Source organism: Lissotriton vulgaris, chromosome 8 (genome assembly GCF_964263255.1).
Source record: "Lissotriton vulgaris chromosome 8, aLisVul1.2, whole genome shotgun sequence".
Taxonomy (NCBI): domain Eukaryota; kingdom Metazoa; phylum Chordata; class Amphibia; order Caudata; family Salamandridae; genus Lissotriton; species Lissotriton vulgaris.
The window spans coordinates 1,358,549,168-1,358,566,331 of NC_141696.1; the positions used below are offsets into that span (position 1 = coordinate 1,358,549,168).

The following is a 17,164-nucleotide window of genomic DNA, read 5'->3' on the forward strand; positions in this document are numbered from 1 at the left end:
ACACTTCCGAATGACAATACTGTTTCCACCATATATATTGCCGCTGGACCCACTGGGTTACCAGCTAAATGGCTGTGCCATTCATGCTGAATACCTCTGTTTATTGAATATTTGATTCGCCCCATGCATTGCACCTTGTATGATGATGGACAACTGTGAAATAAAGGTCTTCCAAAAACAACAAAATACAACAACAAAAAATGATAGTGGTGTACTCCTTCTACTGCCTTATGGTGGTATTTCTATATACAGTGTGGACAATGTTGGCACAATGGTGTCCAGCCATGGTGTAACACTTGCACTAGCATATTATTAGTCATTTTTAGCATTTCATGTCAGTTCTTTCAAAACCTCAGCCCAAAAGATTGTTGTGATCTGTATGCACTCATCCATGCACTCAACTGCTCATTACCCCAGCTGTCCAACCATCCAGCCATCTTCTGTTCACTCATTTATTTAGCCATGTATCCATACATGCTCACATACACCTCTAAATGCAAAAACACACCCATTGATTGTCCTAGCATTGAATTATTCATTCATCCATCCTATCACTCCATTGAGGAGTTTACACTTCTCACATTCACCCATTTATCTATTGAAACACACAAAAACTTGTCAATCAGTGGCGAAGCAATATCAATTAGTAAACACCCACACCTACTGGCAATTGCTAATTACAGAATAGGTTAATGTATGTGTACCACTACATCCAGCACTGCACATAGCAAAGTTTACAATCACTCAGTTATTATTACACATTTTGTTGAGTTCGGAAGAATGAAAGACAGGATGGCACTGCCACAGCTGTTAACTTTGATGTTACGTACAGCTCTCCTAGAGAGCCTCTAACATTCATTTCAGTTTCTGAATCTCATAACCCACTGCTGTGACATAGTAAGTGTTGATTACAAAACTGGTTACTCACTGTTGTGATGTTATAATGGCTTTCCAGGCCAGGCTGACAGACTTCCATGAGAGCCTGTCAGTGCAGCGCTGCTTGTCTGCTTTGACTAGGGTGACCAGATTTTGTGAAGCAAAAAACCGGGACAGGCTAGACATAAAAGTAGGACTAAAGCCTTCAACCTTACTTCTAGGTCTGGCCTGCACACAAAAAAAATCCCCCTTTGCTATGGAAAGACTTCTAGCCTCTACCCTGAGTACCCCTGTTCTCCTCTCTGTCTCCCCACTGCGGCAGCAGACATGAAGCTGTACTGCCTGAAACAGATACATTATTTAATGAAAGCATACCTTTTAATACTCTTTCGCAAGATGGCTGACCTTTGTCCCAAAACCCAAGACGTATTTAAATTTAAGGAAATCTTCGGGACACCGGAACAGTCCTCTGAAAACTGGGACTTTAAGGGGAAATCCAGGCCGTCTGGTCATCCTAGCTTTGACTGAAAGCAGAAAGCACATCTGCAGGAGGGGGAAGATAGGCAGGGATGATGGTGGGAGTTGGTCAATCATGGCAGGGAAATAATGTTTTAACCTTTGAGACAGGCATACATGATGGAGGCCATGTTATGCATGACTCCCCATTGCTCCTCTGCCGCTGCGTAGCAGTTGAAAGCACGGGCAGATGATTTTGGGGGTCATACATAACAGAACAATATAGATGGGCAAAAAGTGAATTACGTGGATGTTTTTAAACTCTGAGTCCTAGGTGACATCATAGACAACTTGAGTTTCAGTCTTGTTTCTATTTGATGTTACTCAGAAACCCTCAGTGAAAAATATCCCCATAATTCATTGTTGCCCATCTATAACTCTATATATGAACGTTACTTGCAGATATCAGCTGCAAGTGTTTATACCAGTTTACATCGCCAATCCATAGGATTCTTTTGTTATAAATCAGACGTCAATAAATTATCTTCCACTTAAAATGATATCTCATGTACTGTCTTACCTTTTACTTCTTTGTAAATAGTATTAAAAATGATGTTAAAGAGTTTTATAGACCGCGAAGATCAACTGTGTCTTGGGGTTGAGTGTGCTTTGCAAGAAAGTGAGTGAACAGAGCTGAACAATGATCACCATGAAATGCATATGCATGATCACACTGAATGGGAGAATGACCAAGTTTTGTAGTTGTTTCCTGAAACTGGACTGGTTAGGCTGTGCTCCAAGCTGGTAGGGTAGATTATTCCACTGTTGAGATGTAATGTGGATAAAGCTCCTATCTCCCCAGTTCTTTCTTCTGTATTTGAAGATATTAACTATCCTAGAATTTTCTGAGCGTAAGGTTCTTCAGGGAGTATACCAAGAGAGATTTCTTTTCAGCTAAGTAGGGCCTTCACCATACAAAGTCTTATGTGCAAAACACCAGGTCTTGAACATCAGTTTCTGCCTCACATGATAATTATTAATCTGAAGTAACAGACAGCTATGCATATCTTTTATTCATGAAAATTAACCACCATATATGTTTTTTACCAATAATGAAGGTTAGTGAGAACCCTAACGGAGCCGTGACCCAGGCTAGTCCTCTGCTGGGAAGATACGCTATTTCTGCTGTTCCATTAATGTAAGCTCCTCCAACCCATGTTGCTGAAAAAAATGAGAGACAGTAAATAGTTTTATAAGAACTTACAGAAAGCACATAACATAATACAAAATAACAAAAAATATCCAAACATTCAAAGATAGCCTTTGATATTCCAGAATCCCTTTGGTAATATTATCCAGTAGGCAGTCATATTTTGTCCAATTATATTGCACTTTCGTCCTTTTGCCAAATGTCTAAGTATACCACAATAGGGTTGATTACAAGTTTCACAGTACTGGCGGGGTGGTAAATCCACACTCGAAAATGATGTTACCAACCGATAACATTGCACCAGCACTGTGCAATTACATGCAATGGGGTTTACTGTCTGGAACTAGAATTGCTTTTAGTAAAACCTCTCAGAATTCCCTCTTCTGAGCAGACAGAAAAAGTATACTGTGGTCTCTGACTGTGGTGGGGGTGGTGGATGGAGGTTTGAGGAGTAAGAAAGTAACAGGAACATCACATTTTTTGGCTAGGGCATTGGTATACTTCAGCCAAAGCCTCTGGCTATTTTTTCCAGAGAGTAATACCAAGTAGTAATATTGGGTTCTGTGCCCTAACACCTGGGAAAAGGGTGAAGGAACACACAGAATCTGACGTAGTGGAATTCCATATGTGTTGGAAAGTGGATTATTGGTAGGGGCAAATGTAGGTCTGTCGCTGTTAATAAGGCCACTAACACATGAGAGGACTCAGTATAGGTCACAGAAAATTATTCCTATGCTGAACCCTTGGTAGCTTAGCTGCGAGCAGGAAGGCTTAACTTCAAAGACAGGTATGTGAAGCATTTAAAAACACAAATTCAGTAAATAATGAAGACACAACACATAATATAAATCCAGTCCCAATTTATAAAAATGGAAAATATGTTTATCTTTAAAATGATAAAAATCCAATGTAGGGAACCGAGATATGAATTTTCAAAGATTTAGCATTATATAGCACTTAGAAACATATAGCACCCTGTTGGGATATCTGGTCGTGATAGACCAGCTCAAAGTCAAAGTTTAGGGCCGACCACGATGGAGCCCTGAGCGGCTACCACTCACAGTAAGTCCCGGTCACAGTTTTTACCTTCCGGCTTAGAAACTTTTCTGATGCTTTTCTTCCTGGGGTCCCTCGAAGCTCTCAGCCAGTCTGGATTCGGTGAGGGTTCTCCGGATAGTCTTGCGATGAGCTCCCAGTCAAACTTATGGAAGTACAACCTGCAGAGCGTTTCAGTGGGGCAAACCCAGGATCCAGGCCGACACGCGGTTGAAGGTAGGCGGCTTAGCTCTCGCGGTTGCTCCTGGTCACCTTTTCTTCGTAACTTAGAAACTTTTACGGAGCTTTTACTCGCGGGGTCCCTTGATGCTCTTCACCAGGCCAGATTCGGTGATGGTTCGCCGGCCTTGGGTTTCTTCCACTCCCGGTCAGACTCTAGAAGTGGGACCTATTGAGCTTTTAGCGGGACAAACCTGGATGGCTTGGCCAGCTCGCGGTTGAAGCCAGGCGGCCTAGCTGGCCAAGTTCAGTTGGTCCCTTTATGGAGCTTTTTTTCAAGTTGCTCCCAAGTTCCCCAAATTCCTGGAACTCCTTCCTGAAGTTCCCCTAAGGGTCCCACAGTGTCTCAAACTCACTCCAAGGGTCTGGAAGCTCCAAGATGTTCCTTGAAAGTTGAGGACTTCCGTTCCCACACCTCACTGGTACAAAAGCCTTACAAATCCACTGGTGGTTTTCCAAGGTGCAGATTTAGTTGGTGATGTTCCAGATAAGCTCTTTAACCTGTAGCTTTCAGGGAGTCCACCCTTAAGTTCTTTTTCAGCAAGATAATCCACAGGGCTGTAGTTTCAGTTGGCGCAGTCTTCAGAGGTCAGACCTTAGAAATCTTTGCACAGCAATCTTCTCAGCTTGGCAATGTCTTGCTTCAGTAAGTTTCAAGCAGCAGATCTGGGGGTTCTGCCCCTCTCAGATACTTATTCCAAGTTCTCTGGGTCATGCAGGGGGTCCCTCCTGGTCAATGGGAGCAGGGTAACTCCTCAAAGACATGACCACATCCTGTAGAATGCAGCATTATTGTGTACTAGAGTGCATCAAATCTTCCAAATCCACAATGGCTGATTTTCCAGCCAGGTGGTAAGAGCTGGCTAAACACACCCCTAGGATGGCTACTTTACTTACACTCTCCCCACTGCATCTGCTCATATCTTCCTTAATCCTACCATCTGCCTAAGGTGGAAAGTTCAGAGTTGTAAATGACACTGTTCTCTGCCCTCCTCTTTGAAGGACATTGTTTACGACTCCTCCCCCTGGCCTGGCATTCCTATGTAACAGCACACTGCCCTGTCATCAGAGCTAGTTGTCCACAGGGGCTCTTTATCACCTCTTCAAGGCAGCCTGACTCATCCACTTAACTCTGAACAAACAGGGCAGACCACTGGAAGGCTGAATCTGGACTTACAAACAAGAAAGTCTTATAACTTCATGTATGTTGACTTTAGGAGAAATTCAACAATATCATAGTGTTGAATTTATTAATACCATTCGGGGAAGTCTTTGAATGGCACTTCTAGCCCTCTCCTATCAAGAGTTACTATTCAATAATTTCCTACCATGTTAACCTATGTAGCAGGGGATTTACAAAGAGAAAAATTACTTGGGCCATTATTCCAGCACCAGGACTTACAAAAACATAGGGGCATATTATCAAGAGCCTCGTTAAAATGATCGTCGTTTTAGTGGCAGGAAACTGCCGCTAAAACGGAGATAATGGACTTGCTAATATGCGTTATAGAATTCCAATAGAGGCCCAGGTTAGATGTGCAGGACATCTAACCTGGGCTTCCATTGGAATTCTATAATGCATATTAGCAAGCCTATTATTGCTGATTTAGCTGCAGTTTCCTGGCGCTAAAACAGCGATAATTTTAACGAGGTTCTTGCTAATATTCTTTTATAAGTACTTTGCTTATATCTACAGGACCCCCACCCCATGGGACAACTAGGGGAGACTTTAGGGGTTCTGAATCTGTAGAAATATTGCAGATCATCGCTCCACAGTAATCCTAGCATCAAAGTCGAATTTGGGCAGCATTTGATCACAATGTGGGGAGTGAAATGAGAAATTTCACTTAAACCAGGGCATATAGAACACATTTCATAAGAGTCTACCTGATAGATGCCTGACCCCACACCCCTGGGACACCTAGAGGAGACCTTCGGGTCCCTAATATGCCATAACATTGTAGGTTATCCATTTTTAAGTGCCCCAAACATCTAAGTCGAGTTTGGGCACAATTTACTTTTTAAAAGCAGTCCTGGTACCCAGGGCTGCTTTTAAAACTGACCCCAGGCTTCAGCAGTGCACCCATGCAATTGCATAAAAACTGCTGTGCCATGTCCTATTGTGGGCTAGGGACTTCTAGGTAGTTTTAATCCCCGTGCCCTAATATTTAATAGGGTCTGATAGGGTAGATCATGCCAACCACAGGGGTACTCCAACCCTTAGTGTACCCTGGTATATGTAGGTTTTTTAACTATATTCTAAATGTGTCTCTTTCAGCATAGCACTGGCCCTGGGCCTGGTTAGGCGGAGCCCAGGGTCAGTCAGATTCAGTTACCACCAGTACCATTCAGCAAAACATTGGGGGGTGCCCAGGGCACAGGATGACTTTGCAACAATATCGTTTGTTAAAAAAAAGTTTACACAAACCTTACTCCAGCATGCCCAGAGAGATGCAAATATAAATAGTCACTAGATTGACCCAACAATTCGTCAAGCATCATAAAAAGATAAAGATTTACTTTACTAGATACTTCATCCTTGAAATCTTAAAAAGAAGCCCTCTGCATAGTCAACAGAAAACACAAGGGGAAACAGCATTTAGACGGTTGTCAGTAGGTAGTTGTTGTTAGGACCTAGTTTCCTAGTTTTGCCAATAACTTTTGCGCTTTTTGACAAATCTTCGCGAAAGTTTCAAAACTAATACGACACTCACTTCAGCTGCTATTTCGAATGTTTTGGGGTGATTCGTCAAGCAGGGGGCCGAGAACCAGGGGGTGCTAAAAGCGAGTTTTCCCCATATTAATTCCTATAGGACCTGAATGGAAGTACACTAAATTTGTCAGGAAGGTGGATGTTGTTCCAGGGATGTGCTTTTTTGTTATTTGGTGTAAATCTGTTCAGTAGTTTTGGAGAAATCTCCAGTTGTATATATAGGGACATTGTAGATCCGGGATCCCCTTCCGATCTCGTACTGAGATCGGATGGGCTGCTAATACTTCAAACCAGGAACTGTTGACAGCCATCTTGTGACTCAATAGAATCGAGAAGTAAAGGGGGCAGGGTAGAAACACTCTCAACCCCCTTGGAGGACCCAGCCAAAAAAGCATTTTAAAAAGAAAATTGACGTAGTCACGCTGGATCATCAACTCCTGCCTGAGGTTCTTTAATTTTGACTCCCTCTTACATTTGTCGTCATTTTTGTGTCGCCTTTACACAGGCTGCTCTATTCATGAAGTGTCTCTGCCCTTTGGACGGCAACGTGTTGAAAACCCCCCTCTGTTCTTGCTTTGAAATCAATCTCAGACACCAGCTGGCCTAACTGCATACAGACATGTCCTGCCATTACTGATTGACCTATAGGTGCTGTAATTAATTTACTTGTGGGTTGGGCAGAAACACGACGTAAGGGGGATGTTCTGGTTATATGATGCTTTTTTTAATGTTCTCCTATTGGCTAATATTTTGCAGATCTTGTATGTCCATATTAGGTATTTTGCATGCTTGCAGAAGCTAGGACTGCCCCTTTCTTTTATGCTGGGTTTGTAACCATAAGCATATAAAAGGCCTCTTTGTTTTGTACCACGCTGCCTGCCTGGATATCGAGGTGCTTTGCTTGCACTGCCTGCTGGGAATTGGTGCCTGGGTATCGTAGCGCTTTGTTCGCTTTGCTTGTCAAGAGTTGCTGCCTGCTTTTGCTCGCTGCTGCTGCTCGCATTTTAATCTGTGCAAGTTCATTTATTGTTGGAGCGCTCGTATTGCCTGATTTTAAAGTTGTCAATTATTGCCTGATTGTGCCGGTGCCACTGCCCGTAGCGACATCCAACTTTCTGCCCCCAATCTCGTCCTGTTTCGGTTTTGCTTTCGCCGCCATATTTGTTGTTGTGCCTCGTAGCCAGCCTCTCCACCCCGCTCCTGCCTCCCAGCTGCTCCTCCCTCCCACTGACTAATAAGGCTCGTCCCAGTGGCAGTAGCTCTGTGACCGTTCTGTCTCTCTGAGAAGCGGTCGTTCCCCACGCTCCCTGCCTGGATATCGAGGCGCTTTGCTTGCACTGCCTGCTGGGAATTGGTGCCTGGGTATCGTAGCGCTTTGTTCGCTTTGCTTGTCAAGAGTTGCTGCCTGCTATTGCTCGCTGCTGCTGCTCGCATTTTAATCTGTGCAAGTTCATTTATTGTTGGAGCGCTCACATTGCCTGATTTTAAAGTTGCCAATTATTGCCTAATTGTGCCGGTGCCACTGCCCGTAGCGACATCCAACTTTCTGCCCCCAATCTCGTCCTGTTTCGGTTTTGCTTTTGCCGCCATATTTGTTGTTGTGTCTCGTAGCCAGCCTCTCCACCCCGCTCCCGCCTCCCAGTTGCTCCTCCCTCGCTCCGCCCCCCTCCACTACCTACATGTGTCAATGCAACAGACGCGCAGCGTTCACGCGCAGCGGATGCGCCCCATGCGCCAAAGGTAAGCCCGTCTACGCCCGTCCGCGCCTGGACTGCGCCCAGCTCCAGACCCCATGATCCTCGCAAAACCCACTCCACCCACATAACGTACGACGCCGCAACCCTCTCAGCACTTGACTCCGGCCGACTCCCAAACTGCTACCAAGTCGCCCCAGGATACACCCATGGACCCTTCACCTGCCACTCTTGCAAGTTCGACTGCATCAAGACCCACACCAATTCCACAAACTCCAAACAGAGCTCCGACAATAACCACCTGAAGTGCATCCTGCTCAACACCCGCTCGGTCCACAGACACGTCATTGACCTTTGGAACCTACTCGACACCACATCGCCGGACGTCGCCTTTCTAACAGAAACCTGGATGAACGCCTCATCAGCACCCGACATCGCCATAGCCATCCCGGACGGCTACAAAATCATCCGAAAGGACCGCATCAACCAGACTAGAGGAGGCATCGCCATCGTCCACAAGAACACCATCCGCATCACGACCAGTTCCGACGATAACCTCGCTGCTGCCGAACACCTTCACTTCCAGATCCACACCGACCCCAAGACCACGCTCAGAGGCACCCTCATCTACAGGCCACCAGGACCCCGCACACAATTCAGCGAAGACATTACTGACTTCATCAGCCCACACGCCCTCCCCTCCGAGGACTACATTCTACTGGGAGACCTCAAATTCCACCTGGAAAAGAACAACGACAGCAACACCACCACCCTTCTGGACAACCTAGCCAATCTCGGACTCAAACAACTTGTTAACACCCCCACCCATTATGCCGGGCACACGCTCGACCCAATCTTCACCTCCAGCAAGCACATCTCCTTCAATCACACCACAGCTCTCAATTGGACAGACCACAGCTGTGTCCACTTCAACTACAAAAAGACCACAACCCCCCTCAACCAATTCCCCGCAGAAACTGGAACAAAATTACCACCGACCAACTCTTCACCTTGCTTCTCGAAAACCCTCCTACAAAATCTTCGGACCCAAACCTTGCAGCCACCAACCTCACACAATGGATCACCCACAGCGCTGACGATTTAGCACCCTTGAAAAAACATCAAATCAAGCAAGGTATCAAAAAAGCCCCCTGGTTCAACGATGACCTTAAGAAATCCAAGAAGTTCTGTCGCACCCTCGAGAAAGCCTGGAGAAAAAACCCAACCACTGACAACCTGACCACCTTCAAGAACGCCATCCGCAAACACCACCAACTGATCCGATCCACCAAGAAATCAGCATTCAAGGATCGACTCGACAACAACGCCCACAACAGCAAGGAGCTATTCAACATCGTCAAAGAATTTACCCACCCCACCGCCGGCACCAACGACATCACTCCCTCCCAAGACCTCTGCGACTCCCTAGCCTCATTCTTCCACAACAAAATCACTGACATACATAACAGCTTTGAAAATCAGTCCACCCCACCCACCTCCGAACTAAAACCCCCCTCCAACAACCTTTGCGCCTGGAACCCAATCACCACTGAAGACACCATCCGGCTGATGAACTCCATCCACTCAGGATCGCCAACCGACCCATGTCCCCACCACATTTTCAACAAAGCCGACTCCTTTATCGCACCCCATCTCCGAGACGTCATCAACTGCTCCCTCAACTCCGCTACCTTCCCAGAATGCTGGAAACATGCCGAACTCAGTGCCCTTCTGAAGAAACCCACAGCTGACCCCACTGAACTTAAGAACTACCGCCCCATCTCGCTTCTCCCAATCCCTGCCAAAGTCATTGAGAAAGCCGTCAACAGTCAGCTCGCCGCCTTCCTCGAATCCAACAAATCCCTCGACCCTTCACAGTCGGGCTTCCGAGCCAAACACAGCACCGAGACCGCCCTCATCGCAGCAATAGACGACATTCGAACTCTACTGGACAACGGAGAAACAGCTGCCCTCATCCTACTTGACCTCTCAGCAGCCTTCGACACAGTCTGTCATAGCACCCTCATACAATGCCTCAGCAACGTCGGAATACAAGGAAAAGCATTGGACTGGATCATCTCGTTCCTCGCCGGAAGAACCCAGAGAGTCCGCATCCCCCCTTTTAGATCAGAGGCCACCGAAGCCATTTGCGGCGTACCACAAGGATCATCACTCAGTCCCACCCTCTTCAACGTATACATGAGTCCCCTCGCATCCATCGCACGCCAACACAACCTTAACATCATCTCCTACGCAGACGACACCCAGCTGATCCTCTCCCTCACCAAAGACCCAAACACCGCCAAAACCAACCTACACAAAGGGATGAAAGAAGTAGCCGAGTGGATGAAGAACAGCCGTTTAAAACTGAACTCGGACAAAACAGAAGTCCTCATCTTAGGTTCATCCCCCTCCGCTTGGGACGACTCATGGTGGCCACTGGCCCTGGGAAACGCACCCATACCTACGGACCACGCACGTAACCACGGCTTCATCCTGGACTCCTCCCTCTCGATGACCAGACAAGTCAACGCCGTCTCATCATCATGCTTCAACATCCTACGTATGCTCAAAAAATCTTCCGGTGGATCCCCACCGAAACAAGAAAGACGGTCACCCACGCACTGGTCACAAGCCGACTGGACTACGGAAACACCCTTTTCACCGGAACCCCAGCCAAACTACAGAACAAACTCCAACGCATTCAAAACGCATCAGCCAGACTCATACTAGACATCCCCTGCCAAGGTCACATCTCCGGTCACCTGAAAGACCTCCACTGGCTCCCCGTTAACAAGAGAATAACGTTCCGCCTCCTCACCCACGCACACAAAGCCCTCTACGACCTAGGACCCGAATGCCTCAACACGCGCCTGTCCTTTTACACCCCCACCCTCCAACTACGATCGTCCAATCAAACCCTCGCCGCAATACCACGCATTCATAGATCCACCATGGGGGGAAGATCCTTCTCCTACTTAGCGGCCAAAACCTGGAATTCTCTCCCCACCCACCTCCGCCTTACACAGAACCACCTCTCCTTCAGAAAACAACTAAAAACTTGGATATTCGATAAGTAAAGTACCCCCCTCCCTCAAGCGCCTTGAGACCCTCTGGGTGAGTAGTGCACTATACAAATGCCAAACTTGAACTTGAACCTCATTCAGTTGCTACGGCTTCTGTGTGACGTGGCCTCACTTAATTAAGTTTAATAAAGATGTCTTTTCATATTTCAGCTTCTGTGCCGAGTTCTTCTTTCTATTAGTAAGTATTCCCTGAGAATGAAGATTACAGTTCTTCACTCCTGCACTTTGTTTAATATAGGGCCCCTCAGCCACGGAGACTGCTACTTCCCCGGGGCTAGATACAACATGAAAGTGGGGGAGGCTCTGCCCCCACTGCCCCGCAGAACACCAACTCCCCAGCGCCAGACATAGTGAAATGTGGGGGTGCATTGACCCCCAAAGACCCAGAGACTGCCACCTCCCCAGGGTAAGGCAATGTGAAATGCAGGGTGCCTGCACGCCCCCACCCCCACAGCCCCGGGACCACCTCCTCCCCGGGGCACATTATTTAAGTAATGTGGGGGAGGCTAAAAGCCTCTGCCACCGCCTTGTTGATAATACTTTTCTTTTTCTTTTTAAAGCAGGGAGGCCCAAATACAATACAATAAATAAGGGGGTCCGCAGTGAGCCCATGGGATCACCACCTCACTGTGGCAAATTGGCACAAAGGAGATGGGGCACGCACCCCCCACGTGGAATACTACATGGCCCTGGGGACCGCCACCCCATTGCAGTTTGTTATGGCTTGGAGGGAGCACTGCTTCCGCCAAGCAATAGCAAACAAGTGCTCTGTTTTTAGCATGCGAGTGCAAGGAGCTTGCTGAAAGCAGAGCAAATTTCTGCTGTGAAGCGAGCAGGGAAACAGACACTTTGCTTTGAGATCCAGGGAGCAGTATATTCAGCAGCTCCTTTGGGCTCAAAGCAATGCAGCCTCTCGCTGAAGCGGGGAGCTAGCAGGGACCATGGAGCATTGAGGCTTCTCCCGTGGTCCCCAACATTGGCAGTGGGTGCTCTGGGTTGGGATCAGGGCACCCACACTACAGGTATGGGGATGGGGTCCACGGGGGCAACATCAACCTGGGAGGGGGGCTGTGTGGCCCCCCTCACTTTTTTAAATACATTTAATATATATGGCAGGTCCCAGGGCATGGGGTCTCCGGAGCCGAAAATGGCTATGGAGGGGGCCGCGAGGCCCCCTTCCTTTAATAATTAAAAAAAGACTGGGGTATGTAAGATGTGGTCCCCACGGCTGAAATCGGCCCGGGAGGGGGACCGTGAGGCAACCTTCCCTTTTTAACATAAAAGATTGAAATATCTAAAACAATTTGCAGGCCCTGGGTGATGGGGTCCCGGGGCAAAAAAGGGCCCAGTAAAAAAAGGGCCACAGGCCCCCCTTCTTTTAAAAATAAAATAAAAATAGGTTGGGCCCCGGGGTGATGGGGTCCCAGGGCTCAATATGGCCCAGAAAAGTGAGGCCATGAAGGATCCCCTTCCTTTTTCTAGAAAAAATAGAAAAGAAAAAAGAAAAAGAAAGGTCATGCCCGAGAGATGGGGTTCCTGGGGCAGAAATTGGCCTGGGAAGGGGGCCATGCAGTCTCCCTCCCCATTCCTATCATGCTGGGCCCCGGGGATGGGGTCCCAGGGGCCAAAATCGGCCCAGCACAGGAGGGCTACACAGCCCCCTTCCCTTTGAAAAAATGAACAAGATAAAAGCCTGTCAACTCACCAGAGGCCCTGCCCCCTTTCTCTACCACTCTGCAAATGCACTTCCTGGTGAGCTGTTGGTTGTGGGGTGAAGTCCCCTTGGCAGTAGGAAGTTATGGTTAGGCCCTAGTTTCCATAGGAAAAGCATGTTTTGCCTTGCCTATAACCTTGGCGTAGTTTGACCAATCTTCATGAAATCTTTCCAAAAAAGTGTCAAGGTAGGTTCTGTGTATCACGGAAATTTTGGTGGTGATCCTTGCAGTGGAAACTGAGAAATTGAATCACGAAATAAGGGTGCATTTTTTATGTTAATTTCCAAAGGTACCTTTAGCCACACCTACAGTTCGTACCTCTGGACGTAGTTACAACCAATTTCGTAGAAAGGTAGATGTTACACAGATTGTGCTTTTTCTTATTTGGTGGAAATCCGTTCAGTAGTTTTAGAGAAATGTAAGTTGACAATTATAGTGATATCTCTGGCAGCAGATATCTCGTGTTGATTTTGTGATTAATCGTGACTGCACGTGCTAACAGGAATACTGTAACTGGCTGGATGCAACCTGAAGAGAAAGCTGCGGCCACGATTTTATCTATCGGGAACGGGTCCCGGTGCTAAAACTTTCTGTGAAAGAAAACATAAGTGGTCAGGCTTGAGGTACTCTGATCACATGTTTCAGAAATGTAAGTGTAAGTGACACAAGTTATGTGTCCAAAATCATTTTTTGTATCGCGCATGATATTCGCGATGACGGCGTGATCACCAGCGCTGCCCCCGTGTACCTTCATGGGGGGGTCATGACTATCGCAGCGACACTGTGAATATTGGTGGAAATATTTAAAAAAATCAGTGAATCATTAATTACCATTGTTATAGAGATATTGAGATTCTTATAAATGTTTTTATAGAGTTATCTATACAGTGAGTTATCTAGAATGATGGCTAGAATTAATTATATAGTTTAAAAAAAATTATGTGGTTGGTGGCTTTTGAATTCCTGCTTTCCCTTTCTGCTTTTGCAACGTATCTGTGGGGATTGCGATTTTGGCATCATTGTGATCTCTGGCCTCACTGCAAAAAAGGAAAATAGGTTTCAGAGATGGTTGTTCTAGAACTACACTAGAAAAATGAGCTTGAAGTGTACAGTAAGAAACCCCTAGTGTGTAAAATACTGTAATATGTGTGCATATATGTGTTTTCACTTTATGGAAAATGCGTGAGTGTCACAGTTAGCGGCGTCGTTGCAACTTCCTGAATAACCGCGAAAATGGAAAATAGGTCTCAGAATATATTTTAATTAAACTTAGTACAAAAACAAGAGTTTAAAAATGTTTTCAAAGAAGCATGTATATGGTGATATTTGTAGTGTAGTGTTACAATGGATTTTTTTAGCTAATATTTTTGGATGTGCTGGTGGCCGTTCAATGTCTGCTTTTTTTTTGTGATTTTGCAACATGATCGCAATCATCGCTACGTCATTGCAGATTTCAAAAAATATTATTCAACAAGAAAATTAACAACATTGTGCTTGAGAGTGTGTATACGACAGCTACAGATAACACTGTATGCAGAGTTTCAGGTTGCTTAGAATCACCCTGGTCCCTTCGTTTGTAAAGTGAAGTCCATCACTTCTATAGATTCCATGCATGTTAAAACATAGATTGTTGTTGTAGATAAAGACTATGTTATGGTCTCTGAGGAAAGCAGAAACAGTTTTATTAACATGTTTTCTGGCTTTGTCAATCTGTGGATACATTTGATTTGTCCACTTCCATTTCTGTCTTTGGCACATATCAGAGTACACCAAGTCAGTGTGAGGGAAAAGTGATACCAGTTCTGAAAAGGTATTCTTTATTAGGATTTCCAGCCCTATCCCAGTCAATGTGCAATGGTGATTGCCACCACAGTGCGCAATCATGAGGTGAGGAGCTCGGCAAATCACAATGGTTTTAACTGAAGCTAACAACTGATGAAACTTTAACCCTCTCTGGCCAAACCAAGTAACCTCCACATTTGGCCCTGTCAATACCTCTCTTTTTGCAGCCTCTTTAGTCCAGTAGACATAGCTGTGGCAAAAATCCACACTCTAAGCATTTTAAGTGAAGGAGCAATAGCAGTCAGTAGAAGGCTGGAGCTGAATGAGGTATTTTTCCAAATGAAAAGCAGTTAAAATGGTGGTGCTTTCTTAAAAAAAAAGAGATATTTCATTGGATGCTGTTGGCATGTAAGTGAATAAAATAGTGTGTTGGACGCAATAGCTAGAAGTCCTATTATTGGCTGTTGTTTGAAAAACGAAATGTAATACAGACATGGATATGCTTTTGAATCTGTGGAGTAAACCGCACCTGCTGTATCTTATTTGGAAGTAGCATGGTCCTTTTAGAATGTGCTGTGAACCTATGACCTATTGGTTCTACTAGGTTACAAGATACACTGAGCTAAGAATGTATTGGTGGAAGGATGTAAAAGAGACAGAACAATTTTTTTTAAGTTGAGGGGTTATGACACAATTTAAGTAATGGTAAACTTTAATTTCCAGCTCAGGATTATGTAATAAACTGTTGTGCGGTATTTAAATAAATAAAAAACTAAAGCTAAATATCGGTTTGGACTCCCATTTATTTTCGCGATTACTCCTTGATCATTGTGAAAACTTTGCAAACAAATGGAGAGAGGACCCTTGTTTGAAAGAGAAGAAAAGGGTTAAAAGATGCTAACCATTCACAAGTGGAGATAGAGTAGTCTAAACTGAAAGACTTGATTTCATTTACTGCCTTTCTCATGATCATAGAGTGGAAAGTTGAAGAGGTTGTCATTTTATAGTTGCGTTGTTTGAGAGTGGTGTACCATTCATGTGCTCTGTTTTTACAAATCTGTAGAGTGTCAAAACTATGAAGGAAGAGCTAAAACAGCAATATGATCTTTGAACTGAATCCACTGGTATGTACATAACTTTTGAATGTGGGAGTTAGATCAAAAATATCAGATGAACTGTACCTGGCACAGGGAATGAGCAATGCCTTTAAAATGACAATGTTTTAAATGTCTAAGCATCATGTGCAGAACAGACATACCTATGTTATTTGCTTTCTGGGAATTTTAGTACTTTTAATCACATTAAACAGGAGTAATGTAGTCATGAATAAAAGATAAGAAAATGTTCTGCACCTAAATATAAATTATACAGTAGAAATCATTTTTTGGTATTTATTAGGAAGTTTTTGTCAATGTGGTTATTAACTTATATAACCAGTTTGCATGAGATATGGTTTTTCTGGTGGGATATACGATGAGACTCTTGAGTTTACTTAAAGATCTACAGAACTATATATTTTTGAAAAGATGGCCTGAAGCTATATAACTATTATGAAACCACATATGTGTTTACATGGCAATCTATGTTCTTTAACCCTTTAATTGCTGCCGACGGCCAACGGTCGTCACGAGCGCTACCTCCCCAGTGCTGCGCACGACCGTTGGCCGTCGGGTCAGCAATCGTTCTCCGAACGTTCAGCACTGGGCGCTGAACGTTTGACGCTGGGAACGGGTTAAGGCTGTTAAAAATTTATATATATGGTGAGGGTGATGCATTGCTTGAAACATGCTCTGTTTACATTTGAGGACAGTTAATAGTGCAGCATGTCTCTTGCGAGTTATTGTACTAGCTTCACAGGGTGTATAACGTTTTTTTTGAGAAATGCTGAACATATGTTTTAAAGACATAAGAAATGTTTGACAAGTGATGTACGTATACCATTAAGATAAGGTTTTGTGCTTTGAAAAAGTGAGAATTGTTGTTTTCAGTTTTAGAAAGTGACATGGGTGACATAGCAATGTATGCTGCTAGACAGCCATGTATTATAAATCAAGTGTAATATGTAGACTTTACTTAAACATAGCTCAATAGAAAAGGATAGATACACTAAAATAGTTAGTTTGATACTGACAGAATGACTTAAACAATGAGTCACAGATATAGGCACAACTGTTATGTATCTAACAGCAATTGAGGTACTTTCACAGCCAGCCAGGCACCACTCAGGCACTCATCTAATCACCCCGCCACTACTTAGGGAGTCATTGAATCACACATGTACTATCCATGTACTTATTCAATCACCCAGACACTAGTGCAAACACACAGGCATGAATTATGTATGTCATTAAGCTATG

At 44.8% G+C, this 17,164-nt stretch overlaps 1 protein-coding gene across 2 annotated transcripts in view; it reads right to left on the minus strand.

Moving 5' to 3' along the window:
- Positions 1 to 17,164, minus strand: part of LOC147698733 (high affinity choline transporter 1-like) — a 150,532-nt gene that overhangs the window by 63,962 nt on the left and 69,406 nt on the right. The window contains exon 2 of one of the 2 annotated variants that reach the window (XM_086933500.1): positions 2,440 to 2,553. The exons of the other annotated variant lie outside the window; for it this stretch is intronic. Coding sequence (XP_086789626.1) covers positions 2,440 to 2,553 — 114 coding nt within the window. The remainder of the gene's footprint in view (positions 1 to 2,439; positions 2,554 to 17,164) is intronic. 2 annotated transcript variants of the gene reach the window in all.